The sequence below is a fragment of the Eptesicus fuscus genome, chromosome 11 (assembly GCF_027574615.1).
Source record: "Eptesicus fuscus isolate TK198812 chromosome 11, DD_ASM_mEF_20220401, whole genome shotgun sequence".
Lineage (NCBI taxonomy): Eukaryota > Metazoa > Chordata > Mammalia > Chiroptera > Vespertilionidae > Eptesicus > Eptesicus fuscus.
In genome coordinates, this window is record NC_072483.1 from 37,792,335 (window position 1) to 37,817,328 (window position 24,994).

Sequence of the window (24,994 nt, forward strand, 5' to 3'; positions counted from 1 at the left end):
AAGTTGCAAGGGGTGTGAGAGGTGTCTCTAAAACTTAATTTACATATAGTCTGGACAATACATTTTTTAGCTATCTGGGCCAAGTATCATCCCATTTTGGTAGTAAAAAGTTCATATGTGGGATTTTCTTATTTTTAGCACTATTAAACCCAAAGCACAGATTTTAATTTTCCAACTATCTACTAATTTTTAACCCCCCTCTTTCTTGCCTGTTGCTTATTAACAATTCTCTTTCCTCCTCATATCCTCGACTTCCCTGAATTGAGCTTGAGCATGATGTCTCAGAGCAGGTGTTTCAGCCAGCCTAGTAGCTGTGACACCTGGAGACTTAGCATGCTTTCCCTTAGGACATCTAGGAGTGTACAAAGTCCTTGTCTTATCCCTGCCATTATTGCCCAAATAAAAGTGAGGAGGTAATGGCAATCACTAAGGAGATACAGAGCAAGTGCCGGGTCCTGGGCTTGTAACCAGTGTCCTAGTGTCTGTTTCCCCTGCCTGTTCCCCTTAGGCCCATTCTCCAGTCCACCCCATATTCTTCATTGTTGTACCACTTTGAGAAAGGGATCTGAGACCCAGTGTTTGCGGGAGTCTACGGATTCACAGAACGACCAGCCTTGGCAGAAATGTTTTTCATTTCTGATTCTGGTCTTTTCCAGCTGGCTAGGCCAGGAACCCAGCAGAGACTTTGGCATTCCTCTTGTGGGAACAGCTTTTTTAGGGGTACCTTTGTATCTCTTTAAAGCCACCCCCTAAAGATAAGAGCTAATAGATTAAAGGAGGTAAAAGAATTGGCTGAAATTGCTAGAGGCTACACTAGAGCTAAAAGAAGAGACAAATTTGGCTGCAGCACCTGTGCAAACAGGCTGTCCCTGGAGAGTTAATTCACGGGAGAGGGTGGACCCCAGGCGCCGTCCAAACATTCATTTATTCAGCATTGAGAGAGCACATTCCTTTTGTTAATGGGGCCAGTCCATAAAGACTAAACAGTTATAGATGTTCCTCTAGCTACATTACATGAATTAATTCAATTTTTTGTTGTTGTTGTACAGAAATACATTATATTGGCCAAAATTTGACTCTCGGGGAACAAAATAAGTACATTGCTCCAGTGACACGTCATACTTGCAACACAGTGTGTTATGTGTTATGAAAATGGATAGGCAAGAGGCAAAAATGTAAATACAGAAGAAAAGGGGATAGTAGATGTCTTGAGGTCTCTCTTTACTGGTTGAATTTAGTATTCTGAAGGGGAAAGTTAGAGATTATGCCACCAAAAAAAGGTAGAATAAGAAAAACGCAATAAGGAAATATTAAGATCCAGCTCTAAAGCATAAAAAGGAAAAGAAACTTGGATGCCTAAAATAATCATGTTATAGTGAGCTATATGCATTTGTTTCTGTGATGACAATGGACACAAAACCCTTGATAAACCCATTCTCTTTTTTCCCCTTTTATCAGCCATCAGTAGCCAATCGGGCCATGAGAAGAGTTAGTTCAGTTCCATCTAGAGCACAGTCTCCTTCTTATGTTATCAGCACAGGCGTGTCTCCTTCAAGGGGGTCACTGAGAACTTCTCTGGGTAGTGGATTTGGCTCTCCATCAGTGACCGACTCCCGACCACTGAACCCCAGTGCATATTCCTCCACCACATTACCTGCTCAGCGGGCAGCATCTCCGTACTCTGCGCAGAGACCCGCCTCCCCAGCAGCTGTGCGGAGGATTGGGTCAGTCACCTCCCGGCAGACTTCCAATCCCAACGGACCAACCCCTCAGTACCAAACCACCGTCAGAGTTGGGTCCCCACTGACCCTGACGGATGCACAGACTCGAGTAGCTTCCCCATCCCAAGGCCAGGTGGGGTCGTCGTCCCCCAAACGCTCAGGGATGACCGCCGTACCACAACATCTGGGACCTTCACTGCAAAGGACTGTTCACGACATGGAGCAATATGGACAGCAGCAGTATGACATTTATGAGAGGATGGTTCCACCCCGGCCAGACAGCCTGACAGGTGAGTACAGGTGACAGCACTCGATAAAGTCCCGTGAGAACATCTGTGTAACTTCCACTAAAATAGAGCGTGATAACATGGAAAGCTTGTGTGCTCTTCTCTAAATGTATACTGCGGACTTCAGGCTGACCGATCTTTCGGCCTCTGTAGTTCACATCACCTGACCTCTTCTGCAATGAATAAACTTTTTTCTTTCACAGTATTAGGATATAAAGGTAATATTGCATTTTAGAAGAATGGTTGGAATTCTATGCTATTTGTTAGTTTATTTGTTTAATGAAAGGTTTTTGTATCACCTAGGCCTACCCATATCCAAACCCAAGTTATGTTAAAAGGTAGTATCAAAATATCTGTTTAAATATTAATATTTTGAAAAAGTGCTTTCATAGTATAGGCTAGAATATGGATTTTTCTCACCAACTGCTTTGATTTTAGCATCCCAATGGGAAAAACACAAAGTTATGAATTGGCTTCAAATGCCACTTAGATTAAATCAGAAAGACAGCAGCCAGCTTCCTGATGTTACAGCCATCTCCTTCAGGCTGTCTTCATGGAGGGCTTCCCACACAATATGTCGGCATGGTTCTTTGTAAAATGAAATTTATCTTCAGCTAGTATTTTAAATTACATTTTTTAAATAACATATACACAATGGTAAAAAAAACATTGAAACTACAAAAGAAATATTAAGTGAAAAGGGAAAGTCCCAAGCTCCTCTTTGTCCCTATGCAGGCCCACTCACCACTTTATGCACCTTCCAGAATGTTTGCTTGTTATATAAGTATATTCATTACATACAAATGTGCATATATTGTGTTTTTATACTATGGGATTCTATAATATGTATCTTCTTTTTAAAATATATTTTTATTGATTTCAGAGAGGAAGGGAGAGAGAGAGAGAGAGAGACATCAATGATGAGAGAGAATCATTGATTGGCTGCCTCCTGCACGCCCCCTACTGCGGATTGAGCCTGCAACCTGGGCATGTGCCCTTGATTGGAATCGAACCCGGGACCCTTCAGTCCACAGGCCAGCACTCTATCCACTGAGCCTAACCGACTAGGGCTCTTCTTTTTTAATATGTCTGAGAGCTTACTTCATTCTCTCAGTGGATGCCTAGGACCTCATTTTTATAGATGCATTATAATTTATTTAATCACTTCCCTATTAATAGACATTTAGGTTTTTCATTTGGGGCTATTGGAGACAACAATGCTCAATACGCATACTGTTATTCCTGCATATTTACACATAGATGCTAAGATAGCTGTGGGATCCACTTCATGGCACAGAATTGCTAGATTGACTACATACTTGTTCTTACTGATATATTGTCAGATTACACTCCAGGAAGGTGGCACAGATTTAAATGTCCATCACTAGTCTGAGTGTGGCTGTTTCCGCTGTACCTTTGCTAGCACAGAATGTTTCATTTTTGCCAATGTCGTAGGCAAAACTGTACTTTATTGTTGTGAATGGCCTACTGAGTTATGCCAAAGGAGGAAGATTTCATGTTTATCAGCCATCTTATTTCTTTTGTAAACCATGAGTTCAGGTCTCTTGCCTATTTTTATAAGGTGTAAAGCTTTTTATACTTGAAATAAATTAGTCCCTTATAAATTCTTCTTAAGTATTTCCCTATTTTCTAATCTGTCTTTTGACTTTTGTTTTTAGTATTTTTTATTTACAGAAGTTTCTTTTTAATCCTTACCCAAGGATGTGTTTTTATTGATTTTAGAGAGAGAGGAAGTGGGAGAGAGAGAGAGAAAAATTGATAGGTTGCCTCCTGTATACACCCCAACCTGGGACCGAACCCGCAATCTACTGTGCCGGGCTTGCCTCTGCCCGAGTGTGAGTGAGTGTTTGTGGCTCTACTGAGCAACCTGGCCAGGGCTTTATAGAATTTTTTAATATTTTTGTGTAGTAAAATTAATGTGTTTTCCTATGGCCTCTAGGAAAGGTAAATCCTTTTTGAGATTTTCTAATTGAATAATTTTTCATGAAGAATTAATATTGAACTTGATTTTGAGCTCGAATAAATTCCTAGTGGAAAAACCACCTCTCTTCACTCAGCCATCAGAGAGGTATACCTGGCTTAGATATTTCCTGGCATGCCTCTGAAAAGTATACAGCAACGTGAGGTGGGAATCATTTATGAAATCCTATCTCCCAAGGTAACCTTAAAAGATAGATAGTTCTGGAGATTTCTGTCTTCCTCCCTGTGTATGTCTAGAATGGCTGTGCAGTAATCTGTGAAGAGCGAAGTGGAAACCCAGGAAAGAAGCGAGCACATAAACACTGTCACCCTGTTAACCCTGTGGTTTACAGATGAAATAAGACTTTATGTTACAGTCGGGGGAAATTATACCTAGCCTAGCACAGAGGTTTTCCTAGAATGCTACCATCTTCAGAAGAAGCAAAGGGTTTCCTTGAAAATGTTTCCCATCATCTATCTGCCCACTTATTCTGAATGTGGATTCTATTTTGTGAATTCCCTTTTTTATTCTTACTTCAGAGAATGATGCCATTGTATTTGCTATGGTTCTTGATTTCAAAGAAGTAATAATTTGCTAATTAATAAGCCTGAAGCAATATTTTATAATGGACTCAGACACTTGGATATTTGCTGATCATAACTTAAATGATGATGTAATGTGTGTATAAGTTAATTCCTACAACAGAAAAATATGTCTGTCCTGAAATATGTCAATGTAATCATCGCATGCTAAGAAAAGTTGAAAGAATAATACAAAGAATCCATATGCGGGAGATAAATATGTGTTTATTTCCAATGTCTTAAATATAACAGTTTTAAATCACAGGTAATACATCATTGTAACAGGTAAAGTAATAGGTATTTGTGGAATTGCAAATAGAAACTATTGAAAAGAAAAGTATTGTTGTGGAAGATCAGTGTTTTCTGATACTTGGATGGGGAGATAAAAATTACTCTGGAAATACTTCTGGAAAAATTATTTCTAATTAACAATTATAGAACATAATTAGTTGTCTTTCATTTTAAAAGGTAGTGAATTATTGTGGGTTCCTAAACATAGTTATTTAACTTAATCTGTAGAGGCCATATAATTTTCTATTTTTAACATGTTAATCTATAGGACCCTGTGTTTTACTTTTTCTCATGAATGATCAGATAAACAAAATAGTTACAATTACTGTTATGTTACTCACGAAGATTTATAATATCAAGAAAGTACTATGTCTCACTATAATTCTGTCTTTTATTTCACATTATAGTCTGTCACATGGTAGTTTCATTTCACTAGTAGTCCTGTAAGTGAATATTCACTGGATACTTTTAATTGTTCTAAGTCAGCTCATTTTGTTACCTTTCCCATGAAATTATAGTAAATATTTACAGTATTTTCATGTTTTATGGATTCCAGCAGAGCATGCAGCCAGATCCTCCCACCATCTATAATAATCTATAATAATAAAAGCATAATATGCTATTTAGACCAGACATCCTTCCTTCCGGACAAATGGGCGGGGCTGCAGCAGAGGCGGCAGAGTCCCCAGGCTGGGGCTGGCGGTGGTGGCCGGCGAGGGCCCGGGCCAAGGCCCTTGCACGAGTTACGTGCATCGGGCCTCTAGTGAGAATATAATGTTCTAATACTGGCACAGAATGCTTTGTTCTTATCTCAAAGCACCATGGATGGTGGGGCCACCACCAGCGCCAGCCTTGCCTCTACCCAAGTGTGAGTGATGTTCTGAGTCTCGGTGAATCAAGAGTGTTTGTGGCTCTCCTGAGTGTTAACATTGCACCTCGTATTGATAAGGTTACCAAGGACTAGCTATATTGACCTGCCTGCTTTGTGTCATCATTAACAAAAAACAGAGCCTGCCCTTTTGTTCAAAACACTCATGAGCTCCATAAAGAAATGGAGCTTGTACTCTGCTGAAAGAATGAGCAATCTGCCAGTAATAAAAAGCTGAGATCCTCAAGTGAGAACTTTCAAGTAACAACCCTAATATCATCTCTAGAATTACATCGGCTTCTGTGGAGCCCTGGAGGGCTAACCTTGCTCTTGCTCTTTCATTTTGTGTTTTCAGAGGGCTTTGTGGAGTTCAGGGTTTCTCACACCACTTCTCATTGACCCTTGAGGGATAGCGTGTCCAGTGCTGAGTGTGCAGTGATAGACCACTGACCTGGGTTCCTCGCAGCCCTATTGGAAAGTACCTCTGGTGGAGATAAATCATATTTCCTTTGGGGCTCTCATTTTCCTTGGTTTTGAAATGAGAAGGTTTGGCTGAATAACCCCCAATTACAGGATTGTTTAAACCTTTGATCTTCTTTTAGCAAGTGAGGAGCCCATAGTTAAAACCCAGATTGATGCATTTGGTTTCTTCCCATGTCACTTTGCTATCCAGGGTAGGTAATAATCATTCATTTTAGAAGTTTTTTTGTATTAACTTTCTTGCTACTCCTCGGTAAGCAACGTATAATTACCACTCACACTCAAGCCCATTTGCTTTTATTTGTGCTATGGTTAACTGAGATGTTAACAGGATGGGAATGGTGCTATCTTTTTACAATTAGTTACTGTGTTAATTATTTGCAACCTTTTTAAAAGCAAATATATGACTGACTTCAGATATATTTGTGCTTTCCCTTGCTCATATTTGGATATAACTGTAGTTGGTATTCTTAGCAAGTGGCAGATTTTACTCACAAACTTCTGAGCAGGATAGTATAGAATATACTAATACACTTTTATTTAGAAAATAAAATGTTTGGGTTTGAAATCTACTTTTTTACCGTGAGTCCCATGTGTAAACATTAGTTATTAGCAATTTGAATGAAAGAATATTTCAAATGATTTAATATTCATGCACTAACTTTGTACTTTTTCTTTACACTGGAAAGACAGTAAACAAGAATCTGGGCCGAAACCGGTTTGGCTCAGTGGATAGAGCATCGGCCTGTGGACTGAAAGGTCCCAGGTTCAATTCCGGTCAAGGGCATGTACCTTGGTTGTAGGCGCATCCCCAGTGCGGGGTGTGCAGGAGGCAGCTGATCGATGTTTCTCTCTCATCGATGTTTCTGACTCTCTATCCCTCTCCCTTCCTCTCTGTAAAAAATCAATAAAATGTATTTTAAAAAAAAAACAAACAAGAATCTGGTATGTGGGTTTTTATGAAAACAACTGTTGATGTTTTTTAAGAAAATAAAAAATGCAGTGATAATAAATAATAAAGTAATACTTCACAATACTTAATAAGTGTTACTAATTCACTGGTAATATTCCAAATATTGTAAGGTAAAATTCTGTTTTCCTGTAAAAATCATGAGTGAATTACTTGAGAGACATATTTCAAAACAGTTCTTAACCATCAGCCTTCACTAAGCATTACTAGGTAGGTGTTGTCTTAGGAGTTGGGGTTTAAGGAGGCGTGGGACATGGTGGGCCCTGCCCCCAAGGAGCTGATTGCCCACTTGGTAAGACGGTAATTCTGAGGGCAGGAAAAGAGACAGACCACCGTTGGTATGTTTTTAACAATGGAAATTGTATAGTGATAGAAGAGGACATGCTCTTTTTGGTCATCATGATAAGATAGCTTACAATTGGGAGAATAAATTTCAGACTATCAAACAAATTAGTAATTCCTTATTATTTTTTCTTAGAAAATTTACTTTTATCTTGCTACTAAGAGAGAATTTTATTCTAAAAATTTATGAGATGTCCTTTTCATACCTGGAATCCTTCCTTTGTAAAACTCACTAGGTTTGGTGTTTTGACTTAACATTTGGTCCTTTTGCCTAGGAATTTAACATTTGGTACTATTGGCTAGGAGTTTCATTAGTGCTTTTAACCTCACCACAATTTTCTTGCTTTCTTAACAATGTCGTTTTCCTGCCTCTAGGCTTACGGAGTTCCTATGCTAGTCAGCACAGCCAGCTTGGACAAGACCTTCGTTCAGCCGTGTCTCCCGAATTGCACATCACTCCTATATATGAGGGCAGGACCTACTACAGCCCAGTGTACCGCAGTCCAAACCACGGAACTGTGGAGCTCCAAGGATCACAGACAGCATTGTACCGCACAGGCTCAGGTGGGCACCAGCTGAAATCACACCAATCTGGTTGTCAAGAAAGTGGCTGTGGCAGCAGATCAATAAACAGTAAAACATAAGATCATTTTTTAACCTATTTTAGGTGATATCTTTTTACCTTAGTTCAGTCTAATCAGTGAGTGGAGTGATTATGCTGTGAATTCACAAATAAGTTTATGGAGCTGTAAACGTGACTGTCCTTGGATTAGAACTATAGCAGATATAGAAAAAAAGACCTTTATTGGGATATTTTTTTGTTGCCTGGAATGTGTATTTGGAGGAAATCCCTGTATGAGTTACTTCGCTATCTCTAACTAGCATGTATATAGTCTCGAGTGATTTTGGTGTTATTCTTTTTTATATAATGGATTCCCTCCGAATGCTCAAGAGTGGAATGTGAAAAACATATTCTTTATGGTGGACTCAAATCGGGGACAGAATGCAGTAAAGACATTTTTAAAAATAGGGAGCTAGTGCATCACACCCTTGCACCCCACCCTCACATCTCTGCCACACCAGCCTGTAATGGCTGGTGGAGCAGAAGCTGCAGCCCATGGCCATGTAAGCTGCAGATTGTGCTGCCAGTTTGGCTCAAGGAATCTCCTGTGGCCCCTTCTTTAAAAAAAAAAAAAAAGGCAGTTCAAGTTTATTAACATGCTCACAAATGAACTCCAGGTAGCTATGATAACTCCCTAAAGGCACAACCCCAGGAGACATACCTCCCAGAACAAAGGAGGGTGAAGGCCGTGTTTGAATTTGTTTTTTGTCAAAACATAATTTGGTCCACTGCAGGATTTTTCTTCTAGTAGAATGTACCAATTTTTAATAATGTTAGTACAGAAATGTTTCACTTTATGTTCTGTATATTGAGTATTTTCTTTAATAGGATTAAGAAGTAATGTTATTAAACTCTTTTGATTGCAGGAATTTCAATCATTGGAGAAATGCCTACTGCAATGATTAGGAAAGAAATGTTAAATACAGTGTATAGCATCTTTTTAAAATATATATTGATTTCAGAGAGGGAGGGAGAGGGAGAAACATCAGTGATGAGAGAGCATAATTGATCAGCTGCCTCCTGTATGCCCCACACTGGGGATCGAGCCTGCAACCCAGGCATATGTCCTGGCCGTGACCTCCTCGTTCATAGGTCGACACTCAACCACTGATCCACACCGGCTGGGCCAGTGTACAGTATCTTTATACATAGGATCATGCAATAATTTCAGGGAGTAGCTATGGTAGAATTTGATATATCAGTCTTCTTTCTTGTGAAGTGAATTTTCCAAGTTACCAAAATCCACAGGTCTATAAATGAAATGTATGGCAAACTGAGTAACCTTTATACACTATTAAAAGTTTGATAGTTTTAATTTTTTACAAGTTTGACATACCTTGTTTTTTATTGCTAAAATGAAGTTTTGAAATTAGTAAATTTTTTCTTACATTTCTCTTGCCGTTACTGAATTTTAATAAACATATTAAGACCTATTATCAGATTTATAGTTTCATTTTTGCTCTTTTCTGCTAATAAAATGAGCATAATATTGTTAGTGTATATTGTTAGCATATACAAAAATCTGAAGTGCTATTTTTAGCACTAATGAGCTAGATTGGTAAAATCTAAAAGTAAGCAAGTTATACAGTTGTTAAAATTATAACCCTTCTTGAAATTGAAAACATTTGACTTTGATAAGTATCACCTCATGGAGAACATACTAACCTTTTTAAAATAAATGTTGAGCCGAGGCCGGTTTGGCTCAGTGGATAGAGCATCGGCCTGCGGACTGAAGGGTCCCAGGTTCGATTCCGGTCAGGGGCATGTGCATTGGTTGCGGGCACAACCCGGTGGGGGGTGTGCAGGAGGCAGCTGGTCGATGTTTCTCTCTCATTGATGTTTCTGGCTCTCTATTCCCTCTCCCTTCCTCTCTGTAAAAATATCAATAAAATATATTTATAAAAATAAATAAATAAAAATAAAATAAATGTTGACTTTCTGGTAGGTATTGGAAATCTGCAAAGGACGTCCAGCCAACGAAGTACCCTTACATACCAAAGAAATAACTATGCTCTAAACACAACAGCTACCTATGCGGAGCCCTACAGGCCAATACAATACCGAGTGCAAGAGTGCAATTATAACAGACTTCAGCACACAGCACCGGCCGATGATGGCACCACGAGATCCCCATCAATAGACAGCATTCAGAAAGACCCCAGGCAAGTACTGTTATGTGTCTTCCAAATGCTACAGAATTATAGAAGCCAACCAGTTCCTTTATTCTCACTTCTTTTCAAGTTGCCAAGACTCTTATAAGATCAGTAACTTATCTCTAATATTTCCAGTTGCATTCCAGTACTATAAGTCATTGTGGTTAATTTAATTTTAAATAATTCATTTAAAGAAGGAAGATGGATTCCTTCTTTCAATGCTTTAATAATAGGTTAGAGAATGCACTGTCTGTCTGAATATCTGCAGCATTCATCACTGAAATACTTCACCAAGACAGCTCTCTGGTCTGTCCTCTGAGTCTGAATCACACAAAAGACTTTTACAGGATCATTTTACCCCTTTTCCTTTTTTCCTGACTGACTTCATAGATGAGAACTTCAGGAAATGCATATGGTTGTTTTAAATGGGAAAGACCAGTGTTATACATTTTCAATCATATTGATCAATGTTATTTTGTGCTTTTATTAACTTGGTCCTTCAAAAAGCTCTTTGCCATTTAAGAGAAAATCATTTACAAAAAATGCTCATAAGCAAAAAATATTTGGCACATAATAAATGTTTCCTTTTGTAAGTTTTATTTGGACATGTAGAAAATGTGTTTTATTAAGATAAGTCTGAGTCATTTAGTACTTGCTTTTTACAGACTGGCCTCATCTTTAATGAAAGCCATTTAAAATATTCAGGAAATAAAGATGTTTAGAAACTAAAAGAGAACTCTAATTTCTGTAAAAGTGAAATTATTGCTAAATTTTAAGCAGCTTGAGTGCTATTTTAAGGCATATATTAGCAAGATTTCATTCACTCTTCGCCCACAGACAGTTGTTTCACTGGAAAATTGTTATAATTATCAATTCATTTTTACCAACCTACCAACTTATTCTAATGAATGTGAAATAAAAGCATCAGTGAGGTTTTGGTCATTAAAACAAAATAACTAAAGGTACTTTTGAGTTAAATGGGAAGCCCACTGCTTTCTTAAAGCCACTCCACTTAACTCTTTTTCTAAAATTCTTTATGGTTTATATATACATTTGATTCTGCTATTCTGCTTGCTACCTTTTTGTCATTTTAAGGATTTTGTAAAATAATTTGTCTAATAGCACCTCAATGTAATTCAGAAATACTTTTACATGATTTTGTTTTTAAAAACCTCAAAATGACAACGAGTATGGCACCCTAATACATGGAGAAATCCTAAAAAGGGCTTTGAGTCATGGGTAATTTAGACCATACCTTGGCTGAACCTACAGAGAAAAGAACAGCTACCCAGAGAGGCAGTGCTGTGATTAGAGCTTTGAGTTTAACATGTGTCCCTGAAGAATTCAGTTCTGACATCTGATGTGAGTTGATTGACTATAAACAAGGATTTCGTGTATGATAATATATTTCAGCTATTCATAGTATGATAATTTATAGTCTAATGCATAAAACAGTTATAGCTAGCTTTGATTATGTGAATGCTTACTGATAACGCATTTGTAAGTTGAATAAATGATTATCTTATAATAATAGGTGTACTTTTTCTACCTGAAACTGGAATCCAGGTGAATTTGAAGTTTGAATATTCAAAGCTAAATAAAAAGCTTATGTTAACTATTATTTAATTTTTAGTTTTGAAAATAGCAACTTTAAGTATTTACTCACTTCTAAACCTACTTACTTTATGATTAATGTTACATTATAATTAGCCTGAAAAAATCCTGTAAGACTGAAGAAATTACTCATGTTTGCTTTGTAAAAGGTATCTATGAGGGTTTTTTTTTTAAATAGTTTTCTAGTTTGGAAGCAAAATGATTAAAAGTACAAACAGTACATCTTAAAGGAATAAAAAAAGTACTTCCTATGGAAAATGACTTAAAGTGACAGCATCCTGGTGATGTTTTTTGAGCAGGACTTAATCTTTGATATTCTATGGGATAATTTCATTTATCATCTCCTTGACATTAATATATTGTCAAATGTTTTACTTCGACATATATTATAAAATCCATAATATACTGTTACTATTTTTACTATAAATAGTCAATTGTCTTTTAAAGAAATTAATATTAGTAAAAAAAAATATGGTTATTGTATTCACCTACATATCTACTATTTATAATTCTTCCTGTCTTCCTGTAAATTCAATTTTTTATCTCTTCTCATTTCCCTTCAAACTAATAATGTCCTTTAGCCTTTCTTGTACTGCCTATCTACTGGCAAGAAATTCTCTCAGCTTTAAACCTGAAAATATTTTTATTTCACTAGTTTTTAAAGGATAGTTTTGCTAGATATAAATTTTGGGATAGATAGGTATAATTCTCTTCCCCGCCCCCCACCCCCCCCCGACTCCCCTCCTCTGGTAGTTTAAAAAAAATGTTCATTTATTGTCATCAGATCTTCATTATTTTTTATGAGAAATCAGACATCATTTGTATCATTGTTCTCATTATGTAATGAATCTTCTCTCTGGCTGCCTTTCAGATTTTTCTCTTTATCTTTCACTTGTAACAGTTTACTGTGAGAGGCCTAAGTATAGTTTTCTTTACATTTAACTTGCTTGGGATTCACTAAGTTTCTTTAAATATTGGTTGATGATTTTTACGAAAATTGGGACATTTTCCACCATTATTTGTTTAAATATTTTTTGTGTGTCCCAAATTACTCTCCTCTTCTTCTGGGATAACTTGACATCTCACAGGTTACTGATGCCCTCTTCAGGTTTTTTAATCTGTTTTTCTATATATTTTCCAGATTGGATTTTTTAATTGATTTGTCTTCAAATGTATTGTCTTTTCTACAGTCTCTAATATGTTTAAAGGTCATCCAGTGAATTTTTTCTATTTCAGATACTTGAATTTGGTTCTTTTTTTTTTTTTTCCTTTCCTTCTTATACAGTTTTTGGTTCTTTTTTTTTTCTTTTCTTCTTATACAGTTTCCATGTCTCTGATAATATTCCCCATCTATTCAGTTCTTTAAGTCTTTGAGCTCATTTACAATATTTTACAGTCCTCTTCTTATAATTCCAACATCCAGGTTTTCTCTGAGTCTGTTTCTATTATTTGGGTTTTTTATACTTTTTTAAGTCATTTTTTAGTTTCTTCTGATGCCCACCAGTTAAATTATGTGTGAACTGTTATGGATGATACATTGTAGGGACTCGGGATTATGTTGTCTCCTGTTAGGGTTCTGAGGTTTTTTTGTGGCAGATAACTCAATTACTGGCAGACACTTTTGATTCTTTTGAGATTGGTTTTGTTCTTTGTTAGGATGGGTCTATTTCAGATTTGTTTAGCTCCTAGCACATGGCCCTTACTCTGTGGTATAGTTTGTGAGATTAGGTGCTGAGTAAGGTCTGCACTCCGACTGAGATGGAAGTCCACCATCAATTGGCATAAATTCAGCCCTAAATTTTAGCCAACGTGCTGTCAAAGCAGGCACATGCTTAGCTCTCAATCTTGGAGCAGCCACTTTCCAGCGGACCTGTATATGTGCCCTATACATGCACAGCCCAACACTCAACTCCGAACTTGTAAATAATCCCCCCACACACATGTAGAATCTGCTCTGCAGAGTTCCCTGCTCTCCATTACCCTGCCCCACAAGTTCTAACCACTTAGGCATCTCCAAATTCCAGTCTCTCTCTCAGCTCACTAAGCTCATCATTGATACTTTCCTTAAGGTCTGTGCTTCCTATGCCACAATCCCAAAAGTGCCCTCAGGCAGAAAGCCAGGTGAATATGAGGCTCCTGCGGTAATTCCCTTCTTTCAAAGATTACATTCTTGTGTTACCTGTTGTTCAGGCCCTGAAAACAGTTTTCTTATGCATTTAGAAGTCTGATGTACTACCCACTGCACTACAGAGTCCTCATACATTTAGTCCAATTTTGTAGGTGTTTGTCGTAGAAGGGTAAAGTTCATCATGGCTGAAAACAGAAGTCCGGGCTTAGGTTTTAATAAAGCAGATCCTGGCATTGATGCCATGCCATCCCACCAGCCCGTGAACTGATAGCCATTTCCACAGGGTAAATTTCTGCTGAAAATCAAGGTTGGAGTTGATGCCAACCAAGCCTAACTACCCATCTCTGTCTGGAGCCTTCTCTTTGTGTTGTCTGGCCCTCATGACACCCAACAATGCCAGGAAGTCTTGGCCACCCCTGTGCCGTTTAAAGGGGACAAAAATGTGTATTTGTAATAATTGTGAGTCATCAAGGAAAGATTAAATCCCACTCTTTGTACCCCGTTAATTACAGCATAGATTTACATAATGGGCATAGGTAGATTTTAATCAGAAATGGCTAGAATAGTTTCAGTGCATAAAAGGACATGTTTTTGCAGAGAATATGCCTGTTTATAATAGTTCTTATGTTAGGGATAATGAACATTAATAAAACACCCATATCATAATTTAAAGTATATAAAATATCTTAATATACATTATAACAACTTAATCATCACAGCCAACCTAAGAAGAAGGTAGAAATAATAGTTTTATTGTTCCTGTTTTATAGATGGTGAAACTGAAACTCCAATTAATTAACTGGTTTTCAAAATCACATAGTAAATGAAGGACCTGGAACTTTAACATAGGCAACCTAACTCTAAATTATGTGCTTTTTCTGCTGTGTTATCCTACCTCTTAGCATTGAGGGATATATATATATATATATATATATATATATATATATATATATATGTTTTTATTGATTTCAGAGAGGAAGGGAGAAGCAGAGAGAGAGAAACATCAGTGATGAGGGAGAATCATCAATCAGCTACCTCCTGCATGTCTCCTACTGGGGATTGAGCCCGCAACACGGGTATGTGCCCTGACCAGAAATTGAACCATGACCTCCTGGTTCAGGGGTCAATGTTCAACCACTGAACCACACTGGCTGGGCCATTTCTGGTGTTCTTAATGTCTATTCATGACATGGTCATCCAGGCTGTCCTCCAAGCCAGAAATCTCCACTGACTTCAGTTTTCAGAGGATCATATGGAAGCTGTGCAAAGAGTGGATGAGAGGAGGGGTGGCGTTTGAAGCAGAGAGAACATGTAGGAGGCTATTAGAGTGGTCCCAGCAAGACGGAGAGAATGGATGAGTGTCTTCCTTATAAATGTGACCATGTCCCATTCTGTCACTCTTCTGCTTCAAAACCTTCATTAGCTCTCTGTTGCTTATGTGGGGACAATGCAGGAGGGGACAAAAGTAAGTTTACAGTGATGAGTACACAAAACACAGTTTATTCTTATATTATTATTTATTAATTTTTGTATTTTTTATACAAACAGCTGTAAACCTACTTTTGCCTCACCATGTCTATAGATCACCTGGCTTTCACTAACCTTCACCACTTCATTGGTTCTTTGTCTATATCTAAAGTTATTTAATAGTGTTTACCTCATGGGGCAGCCATGGAGGTAAATGAGATAATGTATATAAAGCTCTTGACCCAATGCTTGATGCCAGTAAAATCAGTAACTAATAACTTGTTATTGGTATTAAGACTAAACTCTTCAGTTTGGCATCCATAAAATTAAATTCAGTGTTTGTACCTCTAGCCACCTGCAGCCTAGGAAGGAGTCACTAAATATTTGTTAATGCATGGAGCCTTCCAAGACCAAGAGAGACACTAGGCCTTTAAAAACTGGGCAATAGAAATATCACTGGGTTGTTAATTTAAATGTTTTTGTAGAAGCAAGCCAATTGTCCATAGAGAAATAAATGGGTAAAGAAAATGTGGTATATGTACACTATGGAATATTATTCCTCTATTAAAAGGGAAATCATGCCATTTGCAACAACATGGGTGGACCCTGAGGATTATGTTAAGTGAAATAAGTCAGACACAGTCTACCAGATCAAATACCATATGCCCTCACCTATATGTGGAATCTGGAAAAACAAAACAAAACTAAACTCATCAGTACAGAGAACAGATTGGTGGTTGCCAGAGGCAGGGGTTGGGGGTGAGAGAAATGAGTGAAGGTTGTCAAAAGCTATAAACTTCCATTTAAAATAAATAGTTCCTAGGGATATAATGTACAGCATGGTGACTATAGTTAACAACAATGTAGTGTATATTTGAAAATATGTTTGGAGAGTAAACCTTAAAAGTTCTCATAACAAGAAAATAATTTGTAATGGTGTAGTGATGGGAAAAAAGTTTATTCAATATTAATTCATTTTTGGATTAACATTTTATTTTGTCCTATAATCAAAGTCTGCGAATTTGTTGCTTTTTTAACTGTTTGTAAGAAATTGGTCTACATATGATATAAGCATAAATTCATATTTAAAAAGGATTCCAAATAGTGGGGCAATCAGCTGACATCTGAAAATTCTGTCAGTGTGATGTTACCTGAAAAAGCAAAATGTAAAAGTATATATGCTTGGTATAATTGTATACTTCTTTTACAAGAAGTAGGATAGATAACACAGGGTGTTAGGCTTCAGGCTCTGAATTCGGATTGCCAGAGTTCAAATGTTGCTCTACTCTTGGCTAGCTGGGTGACTTTAGACAAGTCGCTTCATCTTTCTGCTTTGGTCTCCAAATCCATAAGGCTGCTATAAGAATAAATTACTAGTAATGTGCGTAAAATGCCTAGAATAGTGCCTGGCACAGAATAGGTACTCATAAAATTTTAAGTGCTGTTCAATAACAATCCAGTTCTTTGAAAAAAAATCTGTACGCACACATGAGCACATTTGCACATATTTTGAAAAAAGACCAGCAGAAAATGCCAGCAGTTTTTCAATTTTCTGCACGTAGGATTGCTGATAAGAAAATATTTTTTAAAAATTTTCTGTGTTTCTTGCTTATAATTATAATCAAGAGCAGCCATAAACATGACACTTGTTGAAATTTATCAGGTCCACATTTGCAATCTGTATATTTCCACCAGCCCTTCTTCCTCTCCGCAAGCGTGACATCTCACCTAGCTAAAGTACACTTATTTACCTGAGCCTTGCACCTGCGAATTGCTTTATGGGCAGAAAGGCATAGAATTAGAATCAAGGCAAGGAAAATGAGAAAGTTACTCATGTTAAGAACTTGTTTGTCCCCTTGAATCTCTTTCTGTGCATCTTGACTGCTTTAGGATCCTAAGCAGCTGGGCCTCTGGTATGTCCATCAGGGGGAAAATTATTTACATATACATGTATTTTAGGACTTTTGTAACAATTTTGGTCTCAGCTGAGCTTTTTTCTTACGTCAAATGTTTTGTATTGTTAAAAACATGGGCCTTCTTTCTGAAGCCGTCTTTTTCTCATGCAGGGAGTTCGCCTGGCGTGATCCCGAGTTGCCTGAGGTCATTCACATGCTGCAGCACCAGTTCCCCTCTGTGCAGGCGAACGCAGCGGCCTACCTGCAGCACCTGTGCTTCGGCGACAACAAAGTCAAGATGGAGGTACAGGACCCAGTGCCTGGGCCGCAGGCAGAGGCAGTGCCTTTTCGTTTCGCAGTCTCATGCCTGTGTGCTTAAGAAATTACCAGGTGCCCTTTTAGAGGGATTCTGATACCAGGGACTCTTTCACTTCGTAACTGTGCATTTCAGTATTTCTCAGAAAAAACTGAGATGAGTATATTTCTTAGAGTGCTTTTAGCACTTTCAAATTGTGTGTCCACTCATTAGGTCATTTGTAAAAAATATAAAACATGAAGCAAAGGTCAATTTAAAATGCATTTATAAAGTATTTTTCATAAAAATTATAGTATGTCTGAAACAAGTGAGCCTCATGTATTTCATGAGATTCTGGTCAAGACTGTTGCCAACATACAGTTAAGTAAAATTACAGAAGATTTATAACCGTTACTAATACTGAACATATAGGAATATTTTAGTTCACATTTTACGTTTTTTGGCATTTGCAGAAACACGGTGAGTCATTGGTTATTGGCTGGTGTCCTATATCATACAGATTATTTCTTTTAACATTTTAAGCCATCCCCCAACCCACTGCAATTTCACATAGAACTTAAGTGTTTCTCCTTGATTTAATATGCAAAACAACATACCAGTTGCAGACCTAAAGGTGGATGCAATAAATAAAGTCTAGAAATGTTCAGATAATGTACTGATGAATTGACAAATGGAAGAAAATTTAGAGTATCTTAGAGGAACAGTTCTAAGAATCCATTGACTTTAGTCACAGATCCTTTTCTGTGTGATCTCCAACCCTGCATATAGCTTTCTTGTGTTTGTGTATTTGTTCTTTGCACTCGAGAGTGGAAGCACATCCCTGTGTGTGTTCAGAGGGTTGGAGTAGGACTGTGCTACCCACACCTGCCATTAATCCACCTTGGTCTCCCTTCCCTTTTTTAAGCCATGAACCCAGGAAATGAGCTGCATCTTGGATAGTGTCCTTAACATTTAGAAAAGATGGGTTATGTAGAATGAAAAGTAAAGTTTTGAAATTATCTGGAGTTGTCCATTTCCTGTGATCTTTTTATAAAAGACTTTTGTTTGATCACTGCTGAATCTCATGTCACTTAGGCCTGGTACCTAATATTTCTCATTCTAGGTGTGTAGGTTAGGGGGAATCAAGCATCTGGTTGACCTTTTGGACCACAGAGTTTTGGAAGTTCAGAAGAATGCTTGTGGTGCCCTCCGAAATCTTGTTTTTGGCAAGTCGACAGATGAAAATAAAATAGCAATGAAGAATGTTGGTGGGATACCTGCCTTGTTGAGACTGTTGAGAAAATCTGTTGATGCAGAAGTAAGGGAGCTTGTTACAGGTGGGTAAAGAATGTGATCTTGTCCTGGAGGAAATGCTGAAACGGTCTGGTCTGTGCCCTTGTATGGTGCCTGGTGAAGGAGTTGGAGGGTGTAGATAGGAGATGAAATAGTGCTCACAACTGTGACGTAGGCTGAGTGTAACTTAACGCAATGATTCAGAAGGCTCTCAGGTGATGCTAGGATAGTTATGCTTAGTGATGCAGAAGTGTCAGCTAACAGATGTCTTGTTCATAGAGGGCGGATGTCGTTTTTATTATGTATTCCATAGTAAATCTCCATTTAAAAAGACTATCTCTCCTTTATTTTGAAAATAAAATACTACACTTAATGGATCAGCTGCCTTCCACTTCAGCTCAGCCCAAGTCCTAATGCCTGTTAGTACCTCAGATGCTTTCCTGGGACCTGGGGATGAATAGAACTCAGTCCCTGCCCTCAGGTAGCACGCAGACTCGGGAGGAACACGAGGTCCTGCGGATGGCAGTGAAAAATGCAAGTTAAAGGGCTCATTAAAGAGGCTTTGGGTTCTAGCTGGTTTGGCTCAGTGGATACATCGGCCTGTGGACTGAAGGGTCCTGGGTTCAATTCCGGTCAAGGGGACATGCCTGGCTTGCAGGCTTGATCCCCAGTAGGGGGCGTGCAGGAGACAGCCAATCAGTGATTATCTTTCATCATTGATGTTTCTCTCTCGCTACCTCTCCCTTCCTTTCAATAAAAATATATATTAAAGAGAGAGAGAGACAGAGACAGACAGACAGACATTGGGAGCACAGAGCATGAATGGGTAGGGAAGTTCCGTTTGACATGAAACTGAAGTTGTCCTAAAGGATTAGGAGGCTTTGGCTGGGTAAACGTGGGAGATACTTCAAGTCATAAGCAGAGGTTCAGAGCCAGCATGGGAGGGATGTAAAGTCAAGAGGTACCAGCCAGAAGAGGATGCTGAAGGGAGACCAGGCCAGAGAGAGATGCAGGCCTTGTTTGGGGAACCCAAATGAGGGGTCTGTGTCCCGCATGCAGTGGGGATGAAGGCAGGGCAGGGCAGGTTTGGGCTTTTAACCACATTCTTCCTCAGGCAGAAGATGGAGGGTTGATTGGAAGGGAATGAGCCTAGCATCTGAGAGGCCTATGAGGACTTCAGGAGTCTAAAGATAACAGCTTGAGCTCTATCAATAATAGAAGAGGTAGGTGGTGAAGAAGAGGGAACAGTTAGAGAAATATTCATGGTCAAGGCATGACGGACTAGTGTGAAGAGTGAGAGACCAGGAGGAACTGAGCTATATGTCTCAAGAGACTGGACATTGCAACACCATCAGGTAGATGCAAGAGTGCTTGAGGTCAAGGTGAAAGAAAGATTCTGCCGGAGGGCAAATAAAACGGCAGCATTATTTATAATAGAGCATTAGTGGGAAATACTGAGTGTTCATTGGTAGGCAAATGATTAAATAAATGGCAGTATGCTCACCCAATGAAAGCATATACAAGGTTAAAATAAGTGTATTAAAGCGATCTATAGCAACATTGGTATATCTCCAGAAATATTATACTATTTTTATAAAGTTTTTAAATATGCAGGTTTAGGCTTTAAATTATTTTTGATATATGCAATAAAGTTAAAAGTTTTCATTGGAATGGTAATAGATTCATGATAGTGGTTACAGGATGGGGGGATTGGAGAAACTGAGATTGGGGGCTATAATCTAGCTTTGTGTCTTTAAAAAGGAAGTAATTTGAAACAAAACAATTCATATTTAACAAAGCTGGATGGTAGATACCTAGGTGTTTTATAATTGCTATGCTATTTGTCATGCTTGAAATATTTAAATATTTTTAACAACTTTTTTTTCTTCTTCAAAATTAATCCCATTGCCTACTGGCTTTCACTATGAAATCAGAGCTGCAGGTTCTGTCATCTACAATTCAGTAACACGTGGGAATGTAGCAAACCATCATGAATCTAATATTTCAAGGGAACTAATTTCCTCGTAAAATATTAGGTTCACCATACAGTACCCTGCACTCCAAATAAGATACGAAACTTATGTACTCGGATTGTGCTGCCTGCCTTAATATTGTTTGAATATTAATGTTTTAACACATTTACTGGTAAATTGCATATTGATTTATTAATATGTACTCTCTATTTCTAAAATACTTTGAGACATCTCATCCTTTCACGCCAAAAAGTAAATTATTTACACCTGCATATATATGTATGCGTGTATATATACAAAATGAAAATTAGAAGAAGCTAAATAGAATTAAGAATATTCATCCTAGAAGTCCACACAGTCACTGTGGTAACACCCAGAACGTTGCCCTGTGCTCCCTGTTGGGAGGCACAGCGGAGACAGTGGTATTGCAGTCAGTGAGTGCCTTCTCATTGTTTGATGTTTCGTTCCCGTCACTTCACACTTTGTGTGTGATGTCCAAGTATCTTCTCCCAGTAACACGCCTGTGCAGCCAACAAGGCTGCCAACTGATGCACGTGGCTCCCCAAGGGGTCAGCAGTGATCCAGGGACCACAGCTCACCCTCAGACGTATTCTCTTTTGATTAACTAGGCAGATTAATGGTGACTTGGTTCTTACATTCTTAATGTGCAGTTTTCTTCTCATTTTCTGTCATAGGAGGAATAGGTCTCTGCTGGAGTTCTGTTTCTGAGGTGTTTGTCTCTGGGAGGAACAGTGGCAGGGACTTTTTGAGCTGAGTTCTCGGAGCTTGTAAGATGTAGTGATAAACAGGAAGAAAAGTATATGAAGGTTTCGTGATTGTTTTTCATTTGAGAATAAATCAGATTTATTTGAAGTAGAGCCAGCCTTCACTACGAAGGGCTTTTATGTACTAATTTGCCTGATTTATACTCTGGATGTGAGTACTAATTTAGATCTTTCCTCTATATTTTTCCATTTCTGTGTGGCTACCGTACTCATTGCTGAGAACACGAACTGTTTTAAAACATGGACCCTGACCTTGAAAGGAGGATGTTAGTGTTTCCTAATTCCAAAAGAGCTATTTCCCTGAATAGATTATGTCGCTTCCAGTGTAACACCAGCACCAACCTCATATTTCTTTTCTGGAAACAGCTGCCAATAGCTTTTAGGCTTTAAGAAGTATTTTTTGGCCATACTTGTAGGGTAGGGGAAATTACGAATTCTTTATGACTCTATCATTTTACCCCTAACAATTTATTCTGATATGTGGACTGATTACTTATGACATGCTCTCTTCAAAAGTAGTCTTTACTTTGGAATAGGTGTGGTCAGTGTGTAAACACCCAATTGCCACATTTTAAGGAGCTGGCCCAGAGGACTTCAGAAGTGAGTTCCAGTTCCAAAGGCTAGATGTCAGCCAAGTTTAATGTCTTTATAAACATTATCTAGCTAACGTTAAACTACCAAGTCATAATATAAATCTAGCAGAGTTGCGTGTATATGACATCAAAAGATCTCTGAGCTCTTTCATTAACTCTTCCTCAAGCCAAGTACTCATAAGCTGTCTTTAAATTACAGAACCACAAGGTTGGAGGGGAGCCTCAGAATTCATTTTGCCCAGTTAGCCATGGCTCCCATGTACAGCTTTCACACAAAGTCACTGCCCATTATGTGCTTGAACCCACAGGGACAGGGAGCTCATTACTTCATGAAATTAAGGCTGAGCAGCAGGGTTATTCAAAAGCAACAAGGAGACATTAAGTGTGACTTGAGAAGGCGAGGAAGATGTGCCCTCAGGAGCTCGTTTTGCCAAGCAATGGCCCTGCAGGAGAAGACCTATTAGCCCCATCTATAGGTGGCTGACATCTAACCAGCCTCCCATCTATCTCCTAAGCAAGAAAGTGTATCCCCATCTGAACCATCCTCATTAAAATATGTGTGTTCCAAAATGGGTGGCAGGGTGCTTGTGACCCTGTTACCCCGTGTTCCATATCAGCTGCCCATCTCTATAAAATCCCCTTTGTAAATAGAACAATATCCTTCCAAATTTCAGTGTTCTGCCAGTGTCCTCTACAAATTACTGTGGCCTTGGCCAGCCTTGCATGATGCTCGGACTTTGTAGGTATAGCCTAAGAATTGTTTTTGTGGTTTTTTTAAATATATTTTTTATTGATTTCAGAGAGGAAGGGAGAGGGAGAGAAACATCAGTGATGAAAGAGAATCATTGATCGGCTGCCTCCTGCACACTCCCTACTAGGGTTTGAGCCCACAACCTGGGTATATGCCCTGACTGGGAATCAAACCGTGACCTCCTGGTTCATAGATTGACACTCATCCACTGAGCCACACCAGTTGGTGCCTAAGAGTTCTTTAGTGCAAATTACATTCAACTTAGGATCATGGAGTGATGAAGCACAATGAACTGATGTGTTCACAATATTGTACTATTTGAAGAAATTACTATCCCTTTGAAGCTAGGTGTTCTATTATCCTTAATATCAAGTAATTCTACCTAATTATTAATCCACAGCCTTTTTCCCTAGTCCCCTTTGTTTCAGTTTGACATTTTTATTGTACTTAAATGAAAAAAATTTAGCTATTTTCTTTGAAAGATGCCTCGCCTTTGCTTTAAATTTAATGACTGCCCAGGGCCTACATTTTTGGCCACATCTTTATGCAGGGAAATAAAAGGAAAAATGTTTTTTGCCAAGTGTATATTTGCAAAACAGTTGGGCTGTCACTGTTAATTAAAATAGTTCCCTAATATGTAACATGATATTTGTGTTTTCTTCATTGTGTTGAACATTTCCAGGTTGAAACCTAATGAACATGTTTTTTTTTTTTTTAGTAATTGTTAATATATGTGGGTGCTCAGGGTGAGGTTGCTTTTTTTAAAAAAAGAAAGCACAGGTACTTGAAAGCTGGATGAAGTATGGTTCCCCCCATTGGGTTATAAGATGGATGACTGCTAAGCCACAGACTGTGGATGGAAAGTAGGAACATCTTGTCGCTAGAAAAGAACTCATTTGTTTTTGATGGAACAAAGGAACTCATTTGTTCTTGTTGAACTCATTTGTTCAAGATAATTAAATATAGTGTTCCTAAGCTAGGAAATATGAGTTTCAAGTTTTTAAGCATCCTAAAAGCATCATTTTTAAGACTATAGAGATGGAAGATATTACACAGAATCTGGAGGCCTACCTTTTAATAAAACAAATGTCCCCAAACTATCACATGTCTCTTACCACCATTAAACTGGTGTCAGATACCAAAAAGTAGCCTTTGTTCTTAAGTAATAATAGACTTTTAACCAGTTAACTGCCACGATATTTTGAATTTAATTTAAAAAGGTCCACTGCTTGCATCTATAGACGTTTATGGCGTACAAATGGTTAAAGTGGCAGCTATATTCATATTACTTCCAATTTAGTAAGTGATTAGTCATCCATATGGCTAAGTAAAACATTTCTACACATTTATTTTAAATTTTTTGGATGCCAGCAGTGGATTCCAGATACTATGCAGAACATGAAATGAGGCATATTCCTTCCTGGTCATTAGCTCCTGTTTCTAATTAGACAGTAGATAAATAAGAAAATGAGTCATGCACTAAGGAAGGGCAGGTGGGCAGGCTAAAGTTCAGCAGACAGCAGAGCATCCTGTAAAGAGCCAGGGCTTAGTGGACATGCATTTAGCCTTTTGGACTGTTACCTGCCATTGGAGCATGAAACAATTTACTGAACATGACCCCTTGGCCTAATTAATGTACCACTAAAACAGTCATTTATTCTCTGATTCAGAGAGGAGTTGTTCTGTTAGTTTCTATCCTGCCTTTTCTGGGCCACTTGACTTTGAGGAGCTACATGGGTAGTTTTCACAAATTTAGCGATATCCCCTTCCAATTCCCAGCCCAAGTCAGTAGGATCTTTACCATTTGGCCCACTTTATAAAAAAGAGCAATAGAAATATGTGCTCTCTTCTTTACTGAGCATTTCAAACCATAAAAATTGGTGCTAAATAAAATGATAAAAAAA

The 24,994-nt window shown here is 38.2% G+C and overlaps 1 protein-coding gene across 1 annotated transcript in view; it reads left to right on the plus strand.

Moving 5' to 3' along the window:
- PKP4 (plakophilin 4) overlaps positions 1-24,994 on the plus strand; it is a 234,729-nt gene that overhangs the window by 176,515 nt on the left and 33,220 nt on the right. The window contains exons 7-11 of the mRNA XM_054722743.1: positions 1,459-2,011; positions 7,897-8,085; positions 10,089-10,309; positions 17,576-17,704; positions 18,819-19,032. Of these exons, the coding sequence (XP_054578718.1) occupies positions 1,459-2,011; positions 7,897-8,085; positions 10,089-10,309; positions 17,576-17,704; positions 18,819-19,032 (1,306 nt within the window). The remainder of the gene's footprint in view (positions 1-1,458; positions 2,012-7,896; positions 8,086-10,088; positions 10,310-17,575; positions 17,705-18,818; positions 19,033-24,994) is intronic.